At 40.6% G+C, this 23,737-nt stretch overlaps 1 protein-coding gene and 2 pseudogenes across 3 annotated transcripts; 1 reads left to right on the top strand and 2 right to left on the bottom strand.

The window, feature by feature from the left end:
• Positions 1-999: 999 nt before the first annotated feature.
• Positions 1,000-7,685, top strand: LOC136538304 (protein tesmin/TSO1-like CXC 2). 3 transcript variants are annotated; one of them, XM_066530291.1, is made up of 12 exons: positions 1,000-1,262; positions 2,475-2,644; positions 2,724-2,866; positions 2,957-3,447; positions 3,766-4,133; positions 4,215-4,286; positions 5,689-5,869; positions 5,954-6,049; positions 6,157-6,223; positions 6,692-6,857; positions 6,945-7,322; positions 7,402-7,685. In XM_066530291.1, exons 1-11 carry the CDS (start codon positions 1,200-1,202, stop codon positions 7,291-7,293), a joined length of 2,166 nt encoding a protein of 721 aa, XP_066386388.1. In that variant the 5' UTR covers positions 1,000-1,199; the 3' UTR covers positions 7,294-7,322; positions 7,402-7,685. The 3 variants fall into 3 exon arrangements, with proteins under 3 accessions (XP_066386388.1, XP_066386389.1, XP_066386387.1); XM_066530292.1 differs by having other exon boundaries at positions 2,724-3,447; positions 3,766-3,819; positions 4,081-4,133; XM_066530290.1 differs by having other exon boundaries at positions 2,724-3,447.
• Positions 7,686-8,529: 844 nt separating this feature from the next.
• On the bottom strand, positions 8,530-12,917 carry LOC136520561 (organic cation/carnitine transporter 7-like; annotated as a pseudogene).
• Positions 12,918-17,101: 4,184 nt separating this feature from the next.
• On the bottom strand, positions 17,102-23,250 carry LOC136536266 (organic cation/carnitine transporter 7-like; annotated as a pseudogene).
• Positions 23,251-23,737: the final 487 nt, after the last annotated feature.

Here is a 23,737-nt window from a genome sequence, read left to right as displayed (position 1 = left end):
GCACTAATCAACTTATTAGCACTTATCAAAACTAATCCTATCATCATAATTACTAAGTAATAATATAACATACTAATAATCCTTAATTTATTTGCTAATGATAAAGATTAGAAGACATAGATAAGTTAGTCCGCCAGATTTTTTTCGGCCTAGAAAATCCAAAATCTGGATGTATATTCCATATTTATGGATTTACTTATCCCAGTGATCCACCCAACCAAACGATACATATCCATGGATGGTCCCATCCCATCCATGAAGCAGACAAAGACACCCTAGGTGAACAAAAGTGAGAAATGAAGAGAGAGAACATGTGTATGATCAAGGATTCGTAGGTATTTGCTTAGTGCATATACCAGATCTTATTTTCATTTTGTTATTTTATATGATGCCTGTGTGTACTCTAAATAGAGCTTTACTTCGTGCTAAAAATAGCAAAGTGCATACTTAAACGACACCAAAACAGAGATTACAGACCTAATTAGTCATACCGGAATGACACACCCCAATAAGTACTTACTCCGTCCACAAAAGAATGTAATTATGGGATCCGTACCGGTCAAAGTAGCTCAAGTTTAACAAAGTTTATAGCAAATAGTATTAATATTTATGTCTCCAAATAAATTTATTATAAAAATATATTATATGACTAATCTAATTATACTAATTTTGTATCAGTAATGTTAGTATTTTTTTATAATTTTAGTCAAAATTCAAACTGATTGACTTCTTGAAAAGTGAGAATTGCATTTTTTTTTTTTTTGACGGAGGTAGTATAAGGACCGAGTATGCACTTTGCACTAAAAAAATGGATTCTTCTGTTTTGGTGGCCTGGTAAAATTTAGGCGCCTATTACTGAAGATACTGGGCCCAATTTAAAACGAGAAGCCGGGCCCAACTTACCGAAGATAGCCAGGTCGAGGGCAGCCCACGGTGCAGCACCCGGTCACCCCTCTCTCTCATCTTAAAAAAAAATTCTACAAAAAGAAGAAGAGCCAGTCAACCCGAACACGTGTCAGAGACGAGTACACTTCCCGGGCCCTACATCTGAAAAGGAAGGATTCCCGCCCACCGGCCGTGCGTTTGAGCCTTTGAGGCGGCGGCGATTGAGGAGCCAGGGAGAGATAGGAGAGGAGGCGACGGCAGGCAGGCACCGGCGGCGCGGGTGATCTCTCCAGAGTCCGACATCGCCGGAGCATATGGACGCTCCGGAAAGCCCCCCGGCCGGGCGACCGTCATCCGACGCCATCGCGCTCTACGAGGTCCGTTCCTACTCCTCACACGCCGCCCCCGCCGCGGTTCGCGGCTTTTGTCTGACACAAGTGCTCAAAGGTTCCTAATTTCTACTTCAATGTTTTCCGACGGTGGTGTGCAGTGACGGGGTTTGGGATGAGAATTATGTGTGAACAGGTTACGGGTCGGCTGACGAGTGACAAATGCAAGCAGGGTTTTTTTTTTGGTTAGTTCGTCTTCCCGGGTTACTTTTTGGTATCTGTATTGGCCAATTGTGTTCCCTGGGTTCATCGGTTCGAGTTTTGGGCTTCGTCTTTGATGGGGAGGTTAGGGTTTAGGATGGGCCGCGATGGATGGCGATTGGCTATTGCTTCTCCAATCTCCGGTCTCAGAACTAGCGTTTTCCCTTCCGTGGATGGATGTAGGGATGGAAGGAGGGGGACATTGGCCTACATTTTGGTGGTCCACCTCGCTAATCAAAGCATTTCTCACAGTTTCCAATGTTTCGATGCTCTTAGGAAGTACTTCTTCTAGGTTTGGGGCACAATTGGATGAGCCACCTAGTGGTTTAATTGTTTTGTTTCAGGAGGGGATACTACGGTTAATTGACACACCACATTGTTTCGAAACTTAAGGTTTAGATCCGTGTCCTGCAGCTGTTGCTCTTCTACTCCTATCTGTGTATTGGCTATTATCTAGTTTGTCAGAGTTTTGACTGCATTTCCTGTGAATTTTCATATTGAAAAGGATTATGATTGCTGTCTACTGGAAATGCAAATCATGCGGGTAAATAGGTGTTATGTACTTATGTGAGTGCTTGATGTTGAAAGGGCCACCTTTTAGATCAACTAGCAATATGGATTGTGCAGAGATCAAAATGAAATGAAATACCTGCCACTTTTAGTGTAGATTTTTCTTTTGCTGATATTTCCCTTCCTTTGTGCAGCTCTTGTTCAAATACTTGCATGAATGGTAATGTTTATTTGTCTTATGGGTGGTTTCAAATTACACACTCAATTTTGTTCACCTCTCCATTGTAGCTGACGAATTAATAATTTAGTGATACTAGAGCATTAGTAAGTTGTCTCTGCATATACCTGCACAAATACACATGTTCTCATGTGATTTCATTTTTAATACGAGCATATGACTACTGCACACTCACATTATAAGGTAGTTATTTCATACTTATGTTTTTTCCTTTTGAGTCTTGAGTTTCTAATTAGATTTCACACTTGCAGCACTCTCCTATCTTTGATTTCATCAATAGTTTATCTCCTATAGCGACACCAAAGCCTTTAGGTTCAACACAAAATGTCCAGCTATTCAAGTCATCAAACTTACCACCTCTTTCTTCAATCTTCACCTCGCCCCAAGTCAATCCACGAAAGGAATCTAAATCCACAATCAGGTAAATCTTCTATTATCGTTTCCGATAATATGTGTTTTTTATCATTTAAACTTAGTACACATCTTTACATGTTGACCAGGGATGTTAAGCTTTCTCAAGAAGAACTCAATCCTAACTGCCAAAGGAACCAGATGGAGACTTTTAGCTGCATTGAACTGTCTGGATCTGCAGCACTTGCTTCAGAAAATTGTAGTCCTTCTGAGGATGCAACAAATTGGCCAAGTAAATGGCTCCAATTCACCCCGTTTGGTAGTGAAACTTTAGGAGATGCCAAGAAACAAGATACTGATGGCAAAACAAATCATACTGCAGATGTGGAACAGGTAAAGCCATCAAGCACATACTCTGATCAGAATGGCCTCGACCAAGTGGACTCATCAACTTCTGGAAGAATTGTTCAGGAGAATGAGCTGGCCAAACAGGATAGAAATGATTTAGCGCCATGCAGTTTAAACCACTTGATCACACATTGTGGTACTGGTAATAGTGTCATATCAATATCAGATCTGGCCTTAGAAGCACAACAATGGAGTTGGAAATTAAGAGGTGATAATATCATACCTAGCACATCCGTCTTGGCAGTGGATCAAGGAAATTTGGAGGATTCACGAAGAGAACATTTTGTTGAGCCATTTGGATCTTATATCCAGAGTGCTGCTGATGACACTCATGTTTACTGTGCTGATGCAGCAGCAGGTGTTGCAACGAATCATGACCAAGAAATGCTCCCTGCTGTTATTCAAAACCAGTTGGTTTCAAATGACTATAATTTTGACACATTCAAAGTTTCCATTGATGGCACGGTAATGGAGAATCCCTTGATGCCATCAATAATTTTAGTCTTTCCTTTCTAATATAATTTAGGTCTGATTGATAGTGAATGTGTTTTTTCCCCTGTAATTTGATTAATCCTCTGATACCAAATTTGGACCTTCATTCTGGTTATATTAACTAGCCAGAGACTGTACAGTTTAAGTGTTGAAAACTTCTAAATTGCATCTATTGTAAGTTTGTAACAGAAGTAGGTGTGAAACCTTGATTTGACTGAAGTGCCTTTTATGTTTTGTTTTCCTATTTGATGCTCTTGTCAGAAAACATGACAATTTGTTTTCATCTCGCAGACCATATCACAGCAGCAATGTGGTACGCATAGGCGTAACCTTTTTAACGACAAGGTAGGGCCATCTAATAAGAGAGTGCAAAATATCTCAAATATTCATCATGCGAGTACATGTGGCAATAACTATCTGAAGCCTGTGAAACCTGGTATTGGTTTGCATCTGAATACTGTTGCCTTGAATTTATCCAACATGCCGCTCACAATTAATCCTCCACTGCTACCTGAACAAACTAGTCCAGCAACAGTAATTTCTGGCAGTGAGACCGCTCTTTATGGCAGTGAGGTATGCACTCATGTCGACTATTACTCTTCTCAGAAAACCATGCCTAATGCTGACAAGTCTGACCAACAAAGTCACAAGAAGAGAAGGTTAGTTAATATTTGCCTCTCTTGCTCTCTTTATCTAGAATTCTACTCTATTGATGGTGACTTTTGGGAGTCCTTTTGCAGGCGCAAATTACAAAACAATGATGGTGAATCATGCAGACATTGTAGCTGTAAAAAGTCAAAATGCTTAAAACTGTAAGGTTCCTTGCAATATACAGATTTTTCCATGTACACTTTACCTGTATCCGTGAGGATATCAAATGCGTTTGAAGCAGACAATATGATAATGTTCGATTTGGGCTGTTCCAATGTACTTGTAATCATTGCGTTAAAAAAAAGTACTTGTAATCATAAAATGATATGGCCTACCGATGATTCAGGTATAAGACAAATACATGCATATGGTTGATTTGTGTGCAGCAGATACTTATTTGTTCAAGGCTTTAAGACTACTGACTTTCTAGGTTGGTCTTTCCTACCAAAACACATTGAAATTGGCTGGAAATCAGCCTGTTTTAACGGATATAGAAAGTTTCTATTTAAAATACTTCTCAGATTTTATTGACAGAAATAACTTATTCTGTTTGAAAATCGTCTCCTTGGTTGGATTCATGTAGAGTCAGCCTTGACTGCAATATAGTTCGTCATACCCTGGTTTTTGTGATGAGCTCAAGAATTTGGGCTTCTGACAGTTCTATCCCATTAGTGTTGGGTGCATCTAGTTTTGAGTTCTGGTTGTTTAATTGGTTGAGAGAAGTCGTTCTTCTGAAGAGTGCTGTTAGCTTTCTGTCTTTTTCAGACCAGTATCTCATACTCACTCATAGTTTCAATATTATAACATGAGTGATAGAGGTTTGACCAATGGAATTGACAAAAATTTCTCCATCAAGATAAGGGGGTTCAAGCTTCCTTCTAAGTCATATTTAGAATATGTTTGTGACATTTGAGTAAGCTATTTTTTCCAGCTTGCGATGTAGCAGAAATTATGTTTTTCCTCAAATTATTTGTATCAGCATAACCAGTATTTTTTTAGGCTACCAATTCATAATTGTGGTTTCAAACAGCATTGTTGCTTATATTTTGAGTAGGGCAGTAGGCAGAGCAATCCTAGATTGGCAATAGTGAAAGTCAGTTTGCACTTTTGTATTCTATTATTTTGTTCTGGTAATAATTATTAAAACTTAAACTTGATGGATTTTCAAGCAACCTTCAAAGTTCAGACATGTCTAAACATTCGATGTATTTCATGCCTGTTGTTTAATCTATGCAGTTTCAACTTCCTCATATAAAAAGTCTCAATATAATGATATGCAGCTCTCTTGCATGTTCGAGGAAAAAAACTTACTCATATAAAAATAAAATTGATTGTTGCATTGATTTAATTGTATACTGCCTGGAGAACAGCTCCATTGATTTTGTTTCCCTTGTTTCTTTCAACATGCAATGCCTTAATATCTGAAAGGTGAACATAAAATTACTAGTCAATGCAATGTCAGCAGATTCCCTTACTCTTTGTGTTTTTGAAAGAACCAAACGTATTTTGCAGACTTCTCATAATATTTGAAATTATGACCATCCTTTGCCATTTCTCGTGCAGTTATTGTGCATGTTTCGCTGCTAAAGTCTATTGTTCAGAATTCTGCTCATGTCAAGGCTGTTCCAATAATCATATGCATGAGGAAGCAGTTTCTCATATTCGCAAGCAGACTGAATCTCGTAACCCTCTAGCATTTGCTCCAACAGTCACTCGCACATGTGGGCCTGTTTCAGAATTTGGGGTAAGAACTAAGAAGAACAGATCCTGTTAGTTGCATTTTTCTTTTTTTCTTTCACTATTGCTCATGGCATCCCATTCATTGTAGGATGATTCTAACAACACTCCTGCTTCCGCTCGACATAAAAGAGGATGCAATTGCAGGAAGTCTTCTTGTCTTAAAAAATACTGCGAGTGCTTTCAGGTACCATTTAACTTGCCAATTTAGTTTTCTTGACTTAATCTAACTTTGTTAATAAATTGACCCGTTCATGTGTTTATTTAATATATAATGTTATTCTGTGTCATAAGAGTGGTGTAGGGTGCTCCATAAGTTGCCGATGCGAGAGTTGTAAGAACTCTTTTGGAAAAAGAGAGGGTGAGTTTGATCCATTCTTGATATTGTTTTCTTTAGAAAAATGCAATTAACCAGTTTACATGCTTCTCAGTTTAATGTACATGTACACTAATGTTTGCCAAAATTTGTGCTTGCCATCTTATCCCCATGTTCCTTTAAATAGCACAGCTTTTGGTCAAAAGGTGCTGTGTAAGTTCAATAACTGTGTCTTGAATTTTTCAGTTCCATGTCTGAATTTAGTTTACATTTGTGCTAGGATTTTATATATAGCTGGTTAGAAACTTATGATTGACAAAACATGAACAAGAACATGCTAGTTGGTTTGAAGTTGGGTGGCTAACACTGAATTAGTTAGAGTGCAATTTCTTAACAGGGTAACACTGAATTTGTGTTTACATACCACTTGATCATCTTTGAATAGAGGCTCATGCTTGGAGCAGGCTTTAATGCTTAGTTGCCAGGTTTTAATGCTCTTATTTTCCCTTGAAGGTGTGCTGTTGTTAACTACTGAAAAACTGAAGAAAGGGGGTAAAGCAAAAGGCAGTCATGGGAAGGAAGAGAAACTTGCGTTTGACAAACACCATGTGATTAGCCAATCTGGTGATCTTGCAGCCTCTGAGAATCTACTCGCAACACCTTCGCTTGAGCCTTACAGGTTTGTATGTCTTGTGCATGGATGTTAGCATGATTCTTGCGTCCCTTACAAAACTCCATACGCTTAACATTTTGAGTTCTCTTTCAGATCTTCCTTCCTACTTCCATCTACATGCTCCAAACTGACACCGGCAACTGCTGGGTGCTCTTCTGGACTGCACAACCCTCGGTCTCCCATGAAATCAGATGATGTGCTCTCACCTTCCGTAACCCGCGCTGCAGCGATGATTCTCGGGAATGATTTTTCAGATATCCAGGAAGTGGGTTCATCTTGCACCACCAGTGTCAAGGTTGTTTCACCAAACAAGAAGAGGGTTGCCCCCCTGCACATTGGTACGGCATTGTCCCCAATCGGTAGCAGCAGCAGAAAACTGGTTTTGAAGTCCATCCCTTCCTTCCCTTCCCTAACTGGTGATGCTGATAGTGAGCCCCACTAAACAGAGTCCGTCAGCATATGGCACCTGAGGTACGCATTTGTTGTCTTCTTTTCTTCTCTAATGTTTTTGTTTGCAAAACTCAATTGACTATACAGTTTCTTTTTTCAGTCTAGCTGATCCCTTCGGGTACCCTGGATCCTGGAAGATGATTTTGCCTGCGTTTGTTCTGACGAAGAGTTGAAGGAACTTGTTTTAGCACCTCTACCATATAGAAATATAGTTGCATTATCTTGAGAGGCCGAAGCCTAATAGTTCCACTAAATGTGCTTGACCTTTCGTCACCTAGTTCTATAAGGTCAGTATGTATATACTTCCACAGCTCGTGGGGTTGAACTACATACGTTTGGAACGAATGAATGCTTATTTCGTTAAAAAGAAAGAATGAATGCTTAAATTTAGCAGAGTAGTCAATTCAGTTTACTATAAGTTTGTGACCAAACTTCACCGCTGCCATTTCCAGTCATTTTCCTTAACATTACTCATGTACATCACGCATATACATCCTACCCCTATAAGCAATGATGAGCTGTCTTGGCGTTTCGCCATCAATGGTCCGTCATCTGCAACTAAATGAATGGATCTACTACCCCTATACGCATTGCTGAGTTGTGCTTGAGATGATCATTTTCAATGGCATATTTGGGACCTCATCTGACATTTACAAGGATAAGCCTTATAGCTGAATGGATATCCCAATTGCATCCTTGGCATAAAAGAACAGTTCCAGTTGAGATTTGAGCAGTAACATATTTAGAAACTCAATTCTACTACTCCTTCCGTTACAAATTATAATTCGTTTTGACTTTTTTTTTTTGACCCCAAGTTTGACCACTCGTCTTATTCAAAAAATTTGTGCAAGCATCGTCAAATTTAAGTTATTCTTGAAGAACTTTTGTTAATATAAAGCAAGCCACAACAAAAGAAGTGATATTGTGCACAATTTTTTGAATAAGACGAGTGGTCAAACTTAGGGTCAAAAAAGTTCAACGAATTATAATTTGGAACAGATTTAGTACTTCAGTATACTTGACCTCAAGAAGAATTAAACTTCTTGTGGACTCATCCACAGACGTTAATACATATTAGATAATGATCTGGAGTACCTGCAAAACTCGTGTATTTATAGGACAAAAAGGTTCTAGCTTGCAAGAAATGCTGATAGAAGAAGATAACTCGGTTCCTAAACCTGCCTCTCAATGTTTTGACAGTATAAAATCCACGGGGAAGTGTCTAACAAGTTTGGAAAGTCATGCATATATTTTGAAGAACTATCCAGCTCATTATACACATCAAACATCACGTTACATTTGTATTCTCTGTACACATAATGATGGTAGAAATTTTGAACAGTGATGAACTACAAGCTCATCTGAATGCCGAAGTCTGATACTACAAAATCAATCCATTCCACGGCCCTTGGTCTCTACAGGGAAGAACATGCAGGCAACTGCAGCAAGGCATAATATCACCTCAAACACAATGAGTGCTTCCATCTGGTGGCAGCTCCGCAGCATAGCGACAGCAACAAGAGGGCAAACAACCCCGCCAATTCTACCAACGGCAGTTGCAATTCCTGCACCGGTTGAGCGGACAAATGTTGGATATACCTATGAAAAGAAAGAAGGGAATTAGCTGCCAAGGCATAATCTGCTGCAACTGCAAGGAAATAAGTTCCACAACTTGACCACCAAAACTAGCAAATCATGTTTAGAGTCTAAAGAACCACAGGCACAAATAAAAGTCGATTAGTAAAGGAGAGCGCATAGTAGATCCAAATGGACGTGGGATACTCTGGTATTGAGCCCTGTTCTATGATTCTTAATTGATAGCAGTTTTACAGATTATTTAAACATGGTTTAACTAATATTATACACCATATGACACTGATACAAACCTCTGGAGCATAAAGACACAAAACTGTAAAGCTCCCCATGGCACACGCACGGGCACCAAATAGAAGAATAGTTGTCAACAGCTCATTCTGTTGAAGTACAAGTGGTCCAAGGAAAGCACAGCATGCGAACATCATAGACCACATCGAAGCTTTTCGACCAAACCAATCAACAAGAACAGCAGACAAAAATAAACCTGGGATTTCTGTAGAGATTGAAACCACGAGTTAGTGTGATATTCCAGTGAGACATAACAGGAGGCAAAAAGAAAATAAGGGAGTTATCATATGATACCTGCTAAACTAGTGATGAAAGTGTCTTTGTAAAGATTGGTAACCTTTTGATTCAGGCCAACATTCACACCAGATGCACAGCTTTTATTTGCATCACTCAACTGTGATGTCAGCAATACTAACCCGTAATAAGCAAAGGAATTTGCATAGAAAACAAACCAAAGAAGAAGAGTTGATCTGAGCAGTTTGCGCGATAATAGTATGCGCAATGCAGCAAGACTGCTAGATTCGGAGCTCTTGGCATTGTCAACTGTGCATTCCTTCTCTCTAACAGGAAGAAGACATTCACTCTCAGAAGCAAGAGCGTCGTGGTCAAATTTTGTTTGTCTATTGTATGTGAGAATTCCTGGAGGAAGAGCTGATTGGTTTGCATTGGCCATTCTCTCCAGGACAGCAGTGGCATCGGACATTCTATTTTGTGCACAAAGGTAGCGCGGAGACTCAGGTGTTACTCCAAAGAAAGGAAGCATGGAAGGGCGGTGAATACTAGCAGCCACCTCCAATTCAATGCTGGTAATACGACCTACAGCAACAAATATAAATATAAATTACTAAAAACTAACAGAAAAGAAAGTAACCAATAAAATGTAAGCAAGAAGCATCATTAAACTGATTACCAAATTTAAAATTTACTGCATTTCAGTTATTTTAACTTATTGCAGAAAGTTCAAGAATTCAGATTGCCCACATTATGGCATCACAAATTGTAACAGAATAAAAAATATTATCAGCATACACGAGGTACATGCAAATGACATATGTGCTCGACATGAAGCATTCTGGCACAGGCACATGGTTACAGAAACATGCTTGAATCATATTCCACCATATTCTACAGAAAGTGTACTCGAGGTTCTTTCTGGTTCTATATAGGCACTATAACTATAGTTTACTCTTCATTCGGATTTTATTTTTGTAAACAGCATGCTCATGTGATTGGGAATAATTTAGCATGCTAAGGATTGCATCTAAAAGAAACAAAAAATATCATTACCCATGCAAGTGAAGCTTCCAAGATTGTGCCGAGAGTCCAGAAAAGGGAGAAAATAACCATCCAAGTGCCACGGTTTTGTGCAGGAACAAATTCCAAAAACCAAGATATAAACACATGGCTGCCTCCCACTCCTACTCCAACGAGAAACCGAAGAGCCACCAAGCATAAGTAGTTAGGAGATAAAGCACTTAGAAAACCCATTCCACTAGTAAACAGAGTTGAAAAGATTAAACCAGTCCTGAAATAGGGGAAATGTAAGTTTTATCTCATTTATGCTTGAAACAGAGCAAGGAATGGCATACAAAGACTAGAAAATATCCAACTTGCCCCTTTCTAGTTTCATGAAAGTCCTGATTAGATCCTCTAGAAAAGCAGTTTTTTAATACCCATTTTCCAAGCCAAAGCATTATACATCTAACTCTTCAATATAATTCTGAAAGTAGTATTGCAATGTTGCTGTGGATCCCTCTTAGCATTCAGATATAGGAAAAGTAGAGAGAGCACATACGAGACATGAAGGAAAATTATCTATGCTTTTACCCTGTAATCCTTGTGAATCATTGTATGAGGTAGCTTGCTGACATGGCTAGTTAGTTTGCCGACGAAGCAAATCTAGCCCAGCCGGATGCCATGAGCAAACCACTACCAATACCGCTGTAAAGATGAAAATTGCACTGGTTCTCAAATTTGAGAAGGTAAATAGCTGCTTTTGTAGTAAAAAGGTCAAATATGTACTGCATGAAAGTAGATGATGGTAAATTAGAATTTACCCTATAAAAAACATTGCAGATTCCTTCATTTTTGTGTCAAATTTACCATTAGGTTTAAATGGTGCTGGTGGCTTCTTACTGAAGTGCATTATTCAGTATTGAGGTTGTAATTTGGTAAGCAGTTGCAGTTATAATCACATCATACTAAGCATATATGACTTTATGCTTCAAAAATCTATAAAAAAGAATATCCCATTAGCACATATACGGACACATGTAGATTGAACCTAAGAATTGATATGGTTAATTTGAGGTTAAGATAAACTCAAGGTCAGGAAGGATCAGTTGACAACCAAATCATGAGAGCTCTTGCGCTTGTACGAGGAAACCTTACCTCCGTCCATATTTGTCGGAAACAAAGCCCCAAGCACAGGCACCTAACAGCATGCCAGCAAAGACAACACTTGAAAGGAGGCTCTCGTTCTCCGGGGAGACGTTCCACTCCTCTCGTATGAACGGCCCAAGAAACGACAAGAGCATGAGCTCCATGGCTTCTGCGACCCAGCCCATCCCAGCGTAGATCAGAACAAGCGCTTGGAATTTCCCAAACCCCATCATGGAGAGTGCGTCATCTGTGGTATATGTCTCCATGTTGGGAGCCATCACCTGCGGATCCAGAGAAGTCATTCTGTCAGATTAGGATGTGAAGCACGAACGGCCCAGAGCTATACTGTTTGCAGGTTTTTTTTTTTCATTTTCATTTTCCTTTTTGGAAACTGACCTGTAAGTTTCTAACTGGACAGTGAACAGGGCACAAGGGATGCACGGCACGGAAAGGAATATCCTAGCCATGAATTTAAGTTTCAAGTAGTCGATTGGATTAAGGATTTCCATGGCCAACTAATAAAAAAAAAACAGAGATCGGTTGATCGACGGAGTATGAAAAAGCAGCCAGACCCTGCTAGTGCTAACGCAGCTTCTTCTTCTTTTCCTCCCAAAAAATTTCTGCTCCTTGACGCAACGTAACCCCGGAAAGTGTAAAAGCGGGTAGATAGAATAAACATGAGGTCCGTATCAAGAACAGTAAAAAAATAATCCCCCGACGACGAGGTATTATTTACATATTTATCATCGTTACGACCTGAGTGGTATAAAAAGCCCTATGTCATGGGTTAATGACGCAGTGTAAAGCCAAAGACGGTAAGCCAGAAAAAACTGGTTTTTTTTTTGCTTCTAGTTCATTTTAACCCTAGCTTATCAAATGATTTCACGCTACAGTACCTTAATTTACGCAAAATAGATAAAGCCGAAAGCTGAAACCGGCATAAGCCGTGCAAGATGTCATCCGTAATGATACTAAATACGTAGATACCTCGTAATCTCAGAAGCAAACGGGGTGGGCGATCGACGAGCACTGGACGGCGGGGGGGACGGAGGGCAGGATCGGAGAGCGGGTGAAGGAACGAACCGTTGCTCGGCCGCCGCCGCCGGCGGACGTGGGGGAGGGAGCCGGCTAATTTCCGTGGCAGGCACGCCGGTGTCGTGTCGGCGCCGGGGTTCCTTCCTTCCTTCCAGGGATGCGATGCGAGGGGAGAGAGGGGGGTTTGTTGGGGGAGGGGATCAAATGCGCAATTGCAGGGAAGAGGACGACGGGGAGAGGGAAGACAATGGCGTCGCGCCGCGCGCACACTCAACGAATGGAGGAGACCAACAAATACCCGTGTGGTACCGTCGTGCGCCAGGCGGTAGCTGGGGTCCACGCCGCGCTCCTCGCGTCACGTCTGCACGCGACGATTTCCCATCTCCACGGGACTTTTATATCTTTATGTCCAGCCCTCTTATTAAATAGAATCTGCCCCTGACCAACATCCCTTTTAAAGTATGCGTGCAAAAAAAAATTGGAAATAAAACTCACGCACGTATTCTATTAAAAATGACGTGGACCCTGCATAAAAAAAAATGACGTGGACCCTGCATAAAAAAATGACGTGGACCCTTTTTTTACTAATCCGTATTTTCTAGTTTTGTCTTGTACGGGAGTTTGTTGGTAGATCCAAACACGATTTTAAGGAGTAGTTACGGTAAAGCAACAAAAAGGATAATGACATAGGGAGCACTCTTTTTTCTCTACGTGAGATTGTAATTTTTTAATTAAAAAGATTATCTTTAGCAAGTTATGTGTATAGAAAAGCTAAAATAACTTATAATTTGAAATGGAGAAGAGTTATTTTCAAATAAATTTTTGATAATGATATACGGCGGGCGTTCGGACGGAACGGACGCACCCGCGCCGAACCAACCCACCCTTTTGTTGCACGCCGCTCCCGGTCCTTATCCTCTCGATCGCTCACTCCCGAGTCCCGCAGCGCTTGCGTGCCCTCTCCGTTCTACTATCGCGCCCGCCTGCTAGCTGGGAAACGCCGCGCGCCACGCGCCACCTCGTTGTCGCGCCCGCCCGTCGGTGCTCCCTCCCCCTCCCCGAGCTCCATGCGACTCCGCGCTGCCCAGTGACTTAGCTCCCGTGCCTCACACCGGAGACGAGGACAACGGCGACGGCTCCAATGAGGTTGGTGGTCTTTCTATGGATCTGAGCCATCCTCCTCCTCCGAATCTGAGGGATGCGGTGGTGACTAGGGTTCCGGCGAGCTCTGGGGTCCTTCCCTCCTCCCTTCGGCGAGGTCGGAGGTGATGGGCCAGGGCTGAAGCAGCCCGTACCTCGAACTCAACTCCTTGCTGTTTTCGTACGTCTTTTTGTTGTTTTCTCCAGGTTGTAATGTCTTTTTTTATGTTGCAACAGATGATTTTCGAACGTTGTAATGTGATTTTTGGGTTGTTGCAACATATGTTTCCCTGAATGGTCCCATTTTTCATGTTTCATGGTTGTTTTTTTGATATTGTAGTACATATTTTTTTTTATGTTGCAGCACATAGTTTTGATGTTACAGTATATAATTTTTGATGTTGTAGCACATATTTTTTTGATGTTGCAGTACATATTTTCCGATGTTGCATTACTTATTTTTTCGATGTTGCGGTATATGTTTTTTGATTTTGCAGCACATTTAGATGTTGTAGTACATGTTTTTCAAAGTTGCAGTACATTTTTTTTTATTGTTGCAGTATTTATATTCTGATGTTGTACTATATAGTTTTTCCATATGTTTGCAATGTTGCACTCGAAGTGTTTTCGTGCTCTTTGAGGATGGGTGTAACACCTCAGCCTATTTGTAGCCTATAGTAGTTGTGAAGTTGGTCTATATAGCCCAAGTGGCACATGTGGAGTTGTTTTGGACACGGGTGTTACAGATGGTATTCGGAGCTCAACCCAACCCTTGCTGCATGTGGCCATGGAGGGGTGTACCAAGGGGTGATCCTGTACATCTACAGTGAGCTGGCGAGGGCGTCAGCCCTTAAGGGGGTGAATGTAACACCTCAGCCCATGGGGTGAATTTAACACCCCAACCCATTTGTAGTCAGTAGTAGTTGTGAAGTTGGCCCATGTAGCCCAAGTGACACATGTGGAGTTGTTGGAGGTTTAGTACCACCTTAGAAGTCTAGGAGGTGAGGGCCAGCTTATAAGTCTTGTCGTTCCAAACGTAGCACCTTCGGATTAACCCTTTTACACGAAGCGAGGGCGAAAGTATAAGAGAGGTGTTACACGTATGCATGCCCGTTCCACGTGCGGAGCTAGGCCATATAAGTAGATTTTGGACACGGGGTGTTACAACAGGGGGCACGGTGGGGGAACATGGTGATGCGGGGTGCGGTCAGGTTCCATTCTATTCCCACGACGGGGCGAGCGGTTTTGGGAAGCAGGGAGTGGCGTTCTATTCCCACGGGGAACGGGCGGGTTTGGGAAGGCGCGGTGGGAAGGGCCCGGCGTCCAGACACATCTCGCGCGCCGAACATTCGGGCGCTAGGATTATCCATAATTTTGTTATCGCGGTAGGTACATGAAATAATGTGTTTCTTTTTCAGTTCCTCTTCTATATTATACACACTTGGGAGCTAAGAGAAACTAAAAAAAATCTTTGTATCCTTCCTAATTTATAGGAATGAAGATTTTAGTGAAAAAAATATCCTCCAACAACCTCTTTAATTAGATCTTCAAAAGACATCCTTTATTAAGGGTTTCTCGCAGAGATAGAGAGCGAGAATGACTTTGTGCACAACATATAGAAAAACTATTGGATGGTACAAAGATTTAACTCTCCAAATTATGATTTAGAGAGTAAATTTTAGAAAGGCTCTTCGAGATGTTTTATCAACTGAGTAGGATCTTAGCGCTTCAACTGCCCACCAAAAGGTAATTCTTTAACTTTGGTATCAATACTCACGTAATCTTAAATTTATTTTAAATTTTGAAGATAATATTTTTTTTCAATGGCAAGGAGATGTCTGTAACGATTTCGTCAACTTCATTATGGTTAAAACTCTCCAAAGTGCTCATTAGATAATACTCTCTCCGTTCTAAATTATAAGTCATTATAATTTTATTGGAGAGTCAAAACATCTAAAGTTTGACTAAATTTATATAACACAATGATAACATTTATGATACCAAATAAATATCATTAAATTCTTCATTAATTATATTTTCATAGAAAACATATTTGATGTCATAAATCATTGTAATTTTTTTTTAATTCTGGTCAAACTTGAGATGTTTTAACTCTTAAAAAAAATTAAAATAACTTATAATTTGGAAGGCTGGGAGGATCATGTGCTTATGTCCGTGTAAGTGAGTCACTGCCTGCAATGTGTTAAGGAAATATACAGATATGGAAAAATTCGTACCAGCCATTGCAAGGTGGCGACTGCCTGGGGTAAAATCAATCCTATTGTCCCGGGACGTAAGTGTAGTTTGGACTATTCCGACGTGACTATGACATGTGGAAATTTCACGGTTTCTTATTATTCTTGCTCTTAGACTAGAAGCTTGACCTGACTTGGACCTAATGGATCGTTATTACACCACGCGTGACACGTTCTGCATAGTCTACGTATGCAGGAGACCACCAGCTTCACCTGATTGGTATGTACGGAGTACTACTAATGATTAGTACGTGACAGGTAAACAATTTATGCTCTGTTCGTTTGACTGATAAGTCATGACTGAAAGTACAATTTACTAATTTATTGTGAGAGAAAAATACTGTTCGTTGGGTAAAAAAATATAGCTTATAAGCCAAGACTTTGGTATTTTCACGTACGGTCAGTATTATATACTTTTATTACTACTGCCAATTTTGCCAGGTCCAGAGCATGTCCAATATAATTTTGCTACCTCTTTTTCGTTTTCTTCTACTTATTAGATCAGATGTTGCTTTCAGCATACTCCTATCCTATCATACATTTAAATTAAAACAAAACCAAACCATACATAGTGCAAATTACTAGGTTAATTATATCATAATCCATCCCTTTCATATATAGCTTTCTTCCTAATCAAGTGCATTTATTTGTTTGTTTCAACTGAAAGCGAATTTAGAAAGACGACAATCTTGTATTGTATCTCATCATACCATGTTGATGGAGATTGGGCCATTGGGGACGCCTTAGTACCATGTAGTACTCGGTACCACTATTTGATATACTAAGTGATAGATATTGGAGGCACGCGTTTAGGTCGTGTTACCCCCCAAGGCCCCAACGAATTGATGTTGGGCATATCCAGCACCACGAGAATATCCTCGCTATAATCACTGCCCACCACATGTTTATAACTTCATTAATTTATTTACCTGATGATGAGGTTTGATAAGAACAATGCTATTACAAATACTACTCATTGCTAGTTCTTTTTCGTAATGATTATAACTTCTCTTTATACTTCTTTGCATATCCGCTAAACTTGTCGCGGATATAGTTGTGTCTATACACAACTACGATGAACCCACAAGCCCATCTGGATGCCCCAAGTGTACTGAGTTTACACCATGTGTCCTTCAGTCCATTTCTCGGCCCTTGGTCTCTACAGGGAAGAGAATGCAGGCAACTCCGGCGAGGAACAGCACCAGCTCAAACACCAGCACTGCTTCCATCTGGTGGCAGTTCCGCAGAATGCGAACTGCGACGAGTGTGCAAATAACCCCGCCGATCTTACCAATGGCGGTTGCGATTCCGACCCCCGTTGAGCGAACAGATGTCGGATACACCTAGAAAGAGAAGGGCAGAATTAACTCACTTAAAACACTCTGCTGTGAGTTCTAGTAGGACCTGTCTATAACAATGGTAAAGCTGTATCAAAGTATGTTCTATTTGTAGTCTTCAATCCACAAGATAATGAGATCTAACTACACCTACATGCCGACGTAATGATTTATACAAGGAAACCTTGAATGATGGATCTTCAAGGCTTCAGGTTGAATAGGATGGCCGTGTGAACATATAATATCAATGAATAATTTATGAAAACAAAATGAACTTATATTAAACACGTTTCCTATAGTCCAGACGCCTGAAATCAAGGACCAAGAGAGATCAAGAGAGGAAGAGAAAGAACATGTATAGTGCTGGACTGCTGGTTTCCTGGATGGTTAGATTAAGATCTAATGGATACTGTTCATTTCCTGAAAAAAACTTAAATTTCAGGCACGTGAGAAATAGCAGCCCCCTATGTTAAATACTCTTTACCATAAGAAAGTTAAAACGAACCTCTGGGGCATATAGACATAAAATCGTTGTGGTACCGGTGCCACAAGCACGAGCTCCGAATAGAAGAGTAGTTGTTAGCAACTCATTATGATGAAGTACGAGAGCCCAAGGAAAGCACAGCATGCAAACATCAGGCTCCACATAGTAGCCTTCCGGCCAAACCAATCAACAAGCAAAGCCGACAAAATTAAGCCTGGAATCTCTGGTAGAGAAGCGAAACCATGAATTAAATGGGATGTTCCATAGCCAGTCACAACAAGTGTGTGTGTGTGTGTGTGGGGGGGGGGGGGGGGGGGGGGTGTGTTTGAGATTAAAAGAACTTACTGTATTCTACCTGCTAAACTAGTGATAAAAGTGTCTTTAAAAAGATTTCCATCGTTTTAGTGCACTTCAAATCAAAGATCAGACCAGATTTACAGCTTCTATTCACATCACTTAGTTGCGATGTCAGCAATGCTATCCCATAATAAGCAAAGGAACTTGCATAGTAAACAAACCAAAGAAGAAGAATTGATCTGAGCAAGTTATGTGATAATAGCTCGCGCAATGCAGCAATAGCACCAGATTTGGATCCAATATCATTCCAATATGCATTGCAAATGGATTGTGAAGAACAGATAACAAATATATTCTGGGCTGATGCTAAAATGATCATGGACTATGCACATTTTGGTGATGTCGTTAGTTTTGACACTACTTTTGGAACAAATAAGGAGAGTAGGCCTTTTGGTGTATTTGTTGGATTCAATCATTTTAGAGAAACTGTTGTTTTTGGGGCTGCTCTCATGTATGATGAGACATTTGAATCTTTCAAGTGGATATTTGAGACCTTTCTAAAATCTCATAATGGACAGCAACCTAAAACATTCTATATAGATCAAGATGCTGCAATGGGGAAGGCAGTTTCTCAAGTGTTTACAGAAACATGGCATGGATTATGCACCTTTCACATCATGCAAAATGCAGTCAAACATCTACATGAAGAGGATAATGAAGAGGAGAACAAAGAGAATAGAAAGGAGAAGAGTCAAGAGAAGAAAAAGAAGAAGAAAAAGGAGGAGAAAAAGGAGGAGAATGGGGAAACAAGTGTTCTGTCAGATTTTAGTGCATGCATGTTTGAGTATGAAGACATTGTAGAATTTGAACAAAAATTTAAACTCATAAGGCAAAAGGTGAGCAAGCAAACTTGGTTAGACAGTATTTACAAGTTGAAAGAAAAATGGGCTGAATGTTATATGAAGGACGTCTTCACATTAGGAATGAGAAGTACACAACTTAGTGAGAGTCTAAACAATGACTTGAAAATCTATTTCAAATCAGATTTTGATATCATCCGGTTCTTTAAACATTTTGAAAGGGTGCTGCAAGGGAAAAGAAATAATGAACTAAATTCAGAATTTGATTCAAGGAAAAAAATGCCTAAAATATGTATGATGAGGCCGCCACCTATGTTGGTGCAGGCTAGCAAGTTGTACACGCCTATTATATTTGGAGCTTTTCAAGGTGAATATGAAAGATCCTTGGCCGCTTGCACCAAAGCACTGGATGGTACTAATGAATATCTAGTAGGGGATTTTACATGAGGAGGAATATAAAGTTATCGGTGATCCTTTGAAGGAAACAGTTGCATGCAGCTATAGGCAGTTTGATAGAATTGGGATATTGTGTAGCCATGCTCTTAAGGTTCTTGATTTGATGAATATCAAGTCACTACCACCACAATATGTGTTAAAGCGTTGGACACGGGAAGCACGGACTATAACTGTACAAGACAACCAAGGGAGAAACATAATTGAAAATCCTAATATGGATGCTATGCTTCGGTTGAAATATATGTCCCACAAATTTCTCAATTTGGCACACCAAGCAGCTAACTCTCCTGAGTGCACAATGTTAGTGGACAACACACTTGACATCCTTGGTAAGCAAATTGCAGAAAAGGTCAATACAAGTACAAGCACTTATCAGGTCAATACAAGTACAAGCACGGTTCAGGATTCAAGTACAGCACACTTGACATCGTTGATTAATGCTAGCCTAAAGAAAAGGGATGTCCAAACAAAAAGTTCAAAACGAAAAAGAACCTAGCTCGAGGAAGCACAAGGCTAGAAAAAGAAGAGAAAACAAAGCTACATCTCAGTTTGGCGAAGCAGGTAATAATGATGTTGTACATGAACAAGAGGCAGTTAGTGGTGGAGCACAAGCACAAGCACAAGGTGCATTCTGTCCATTTTTTTCTGAAGCTTCCAATTCGGGTGGTACACAAGCACAGGCACAAGTTAGCTTCACTCAAATGTTGACGGTAATATGCTCATAATATAGCTACTTTACAAATCTTGAGATAATATTTTCTTTTTAAAAGAACTTACTTTTTCATTTAACTTACAGGGACCAATGACCAATGACCTTCTATCTAGGTTCTGGTGATGTTGTTATGAAGAGCCGTTAGTATTTTCAAGTATGAGAACTGTATGTAACATTGGGGACGCTCCCAGGTGGACATAAATGTTTAGGTTTCTTTTGCCACAAATCTGGTGCTAGATGATATGCTCCCAGGTGGGCAAACTTGGCTTTTTTTTTGCTATTTGGCAATTATCATGAATGCAAAAACTCTAGTTCTGTACATATAACTTAGCTTTCTTTTGCTATGTTGCAAATGAGCACTGTAGTAGAACTGGTACATATTCTGCCCTTCAGAGTTCTTAGATAAAAGATCACAACACTGAAGTTTGGAGCATATAAGTGACCTGCCATATATTAGTCATTTGGGGGCATGAAGATGTATATACAACTTCCTTTTGCCACATATTAGTAATGTGCTACTCTGAAAAAACTCTAGTTATGTATATATTTGCACTAGTTGAATTGACGGTCATATATTTGCCACATAGAAGTGACCTGCTATATATGTTCAGCTTTCTGTTGCCACTCTGCAAGCCTCATTGATAGTATTTGAGTACAAAATCTGAAACTCTTTTGCATTCAGAGATTTCAAATCGACACAATTACCAAAAAAGCACTGAAGTTTCAAAATGACAAGGTTCAGGCACTCAAATTGACAAACATTCCATCATCACAACCAATACAGAGCTATAATCTTAATTCACATCATTTTACATTTTTAATTCTCAACTATCTGTCTACTGCTACTCTGAACCTTGTCTTCTCAACCTGCCGCTGTTGCCCTCGTCCAGAGCTGTGTGTGGTGCCCCTCGTTCCATGGTGCCGTAGGCTTGGCGGTAGCGGCCACCCTTCCTCCGTTGCCCCTCGCTTTCTTAGGGGCTGCTCACCTGCGCCAGCACAGCTACGCCGAGGGAGGCGGCGACCAGCAACAATCGGCCGACGGCTATCTTGAAGCACGTGTCTTTCGCGGGGTCGAGGAATAGGAAGGATGACGTGGGAGCCAGCGACGTCAGTAGAGGTCGCTGTCTCAGGGGCCTGCTCACCTAGCCGAAGGAGGTGGCGAGCGAAAACAATCGGCCGGCGACGATCTTTTCCGAGGGCGTGGGCGGCGAGCCGGCGAGATCTGGAGTGCCTCCGTTTTATTTTCTTTCTTTTTTCTCAGGAGTGCTTCTCGATGCTACCTGGGCCACATCGTTTACATGGGCCGATGCATCTGTGCCTTCCTGCTTGTTTCCTGCCGCTGGATTGGTTGTTTGCTTCCTGCCGCTCGATCAGAAACGAAGGGCATCGGGCACAAGTACGTCCCAAGACGTAGTCATTCCTAAGTTAGAGGAGCTGGTTCCAGCAAGAGGAAGCATGGAAGGGCGGTCAATGCCAGCAACCACCTCCAACTTAATGCTGATAGTACAGCCTGCAATGCAAATAAAAATGAGCAAATTTCGATGTGAAAACTTGTACACGTACAAGTCAGATGTGTACCAAACCCAAACCTAACTTGCTGAATTCCAGACATTTTGATCAGATACAGAAAAGTCAGAGTTCAGATGGTTAGGTAAAAGTACGATCATCAGGTAGGCATCACACATTGAGATATCTTAAGCATTGCTACAGAAATAATGACAGTAGTACAAACGGACAACTGATAAATCCGGTTGTCAACAGTCACAAATACACTACACCTGAAGAAAAATCAATGTTACACATGACACAGAGCATTCCAAAAAAATTCTGGTTTCAGAGCCCTGCTTCAACAAATTCCTACACAGAATTAAGGAAAGCAAGTCCCTCACAGTTATGCATAATGTATTATCTCTGAAATTAACTAGTTGCGTTCCTTTCAGAATAGATTATATGTACAGTATTACCTGTAAGAAAACCATGGAATGAAAAAGGGAAAACAATGAGTTGTAGTGAAGGAACAAATGCCATACCCATGCAAGTGAAGCCTCCAAGACTGTGCCAATAGTCCAGAAAAAGGAAAAAATAACCATCCAAGTGTCACGATTTCCTGCTGGAACAAACTCCAAGAACCACGATGTAAATACATGCCCACTGCCCACTCCTATGCCGACAAAAAACCGAAGAACCAGCAAGCACAAGTAGTTAGGAGATAAAGCACTTAGAAAACCCATTCCACTAGTAAGCAGAGTTGAAAGCAATAGAACAGTCCTGAAAAAAAAAATACAAGGTTTTGTTTCATGTATGCTTGGCATATAGAAAATTAAACATAGAAAAGAATCATTGTAAAATACAGGATATAATCATACAAACTAGACCCTCTACTAAGAATCATCAAACCAGTTATTTAATATCCTCTCAACTTTGTGAAGGTAAAAAACACTGTTTAGTGGTGCTGGGGGTTATCGAAGTGTTTATGCAAAGCTGTCCGCTTATGAGGCATCCCACTCAGGTTTTATTATTTTACAGGTAGAGAAGAGGGAAGATAAAGAGGTGGGAACTAGACAAAAGAGAAGAACAAATTGTTTGTCTTTTACTTTTTTAATCTGTGCTGACTCAGTACATGAGGTCACTAACTGAAATGACTCATTGGTTTATTGACTCAGTGAACTGATACCAATCACAATTGTCAAAATTGAATTGGTTTATTTGGACATAAGTCATTAGATCCAACACCTCGGACAAGTGAGAAAATAAAAAGGACTCGATCTTATTCCTGCCTGTTTTAAGAAGCCAATTCTTGTGAATGGAAACAGAAAGAGTTTTCTGGAGCAAATCCTTACTTTCTTCCGTATCTGTCGGAAATAAAGCCCCCGGCACAAGCTCCGATTAGCATGCCAGCAAACACAACACTGGATAGCAGACTCTCATCTTGGGGAGAGACATTCCACTCTTCCTGCACCACTGGTCCAAGAAATGACAATAGCATAACCTCCATGGCTTCTGTAGGCCAACCCATTCCTGCATACGCAAGGACAAGTGCTTGGAACTTTCCAAACCCGATGAGGGTAAGAGCGTCGTCGGTGGTGTATGTTTCCATATTAGCAGCACCTGCAGATTCTGCAAAGTACAAGGTGTCTCTAAGAAATTGCAAGCAGAAACTTGTGGTGGACCAACAATTAGAGATTCCGAGATTGCAAGTCAACTCAATGGGATTTGGTGTTTGCCAATACCATATACTTTACAAAACAATTTCGTTTTTAGGGAACATACTGGACTCACCACTGAACCAGTGTGTGTAGCACCGTGAGTAGAATGAGTATCAATGTCTATCTGACCCGAGTTTCAGAATAGAATCAACCACTGCAGTCCATTGACCTTTTCTTTTTTTCTGGATTAAAAGAGTGTGCCGGACGCCACTGCAGTGAAGGAGGTCAGTGTTGAGAAACAGAAAGCAAGTGTAATCCACCCAGCAAGTTAAGGATAGGGAGGTACTACTACGGTTTTATTGGCAGAAGATGCGCGGGTGCGTTGCCTTTGAGCTGCAGCTGATAGGGTGGGTACATTTTTCTTGACACGGGCTTCTCATCTCAGAGT

The sequence above is a fragment of the Miscanthus floridulus genome, chromosome 2, assembly GCF_019320115.1.
Source record: "Miscanthus floridulus cultivar M001 chromosome 2, ASM1932011v1, whole genome shotgun sequence".
Lineage (NCBI taxonomy): Eukaryota > Viridiplantae > Streptophyta > Magnoliopsida > Poales > Poaceae > Miscanthus > Miscanthus floridulus.
This window is presented reverse-complemented; position numbering and strand designations above follow the sequence as displayed.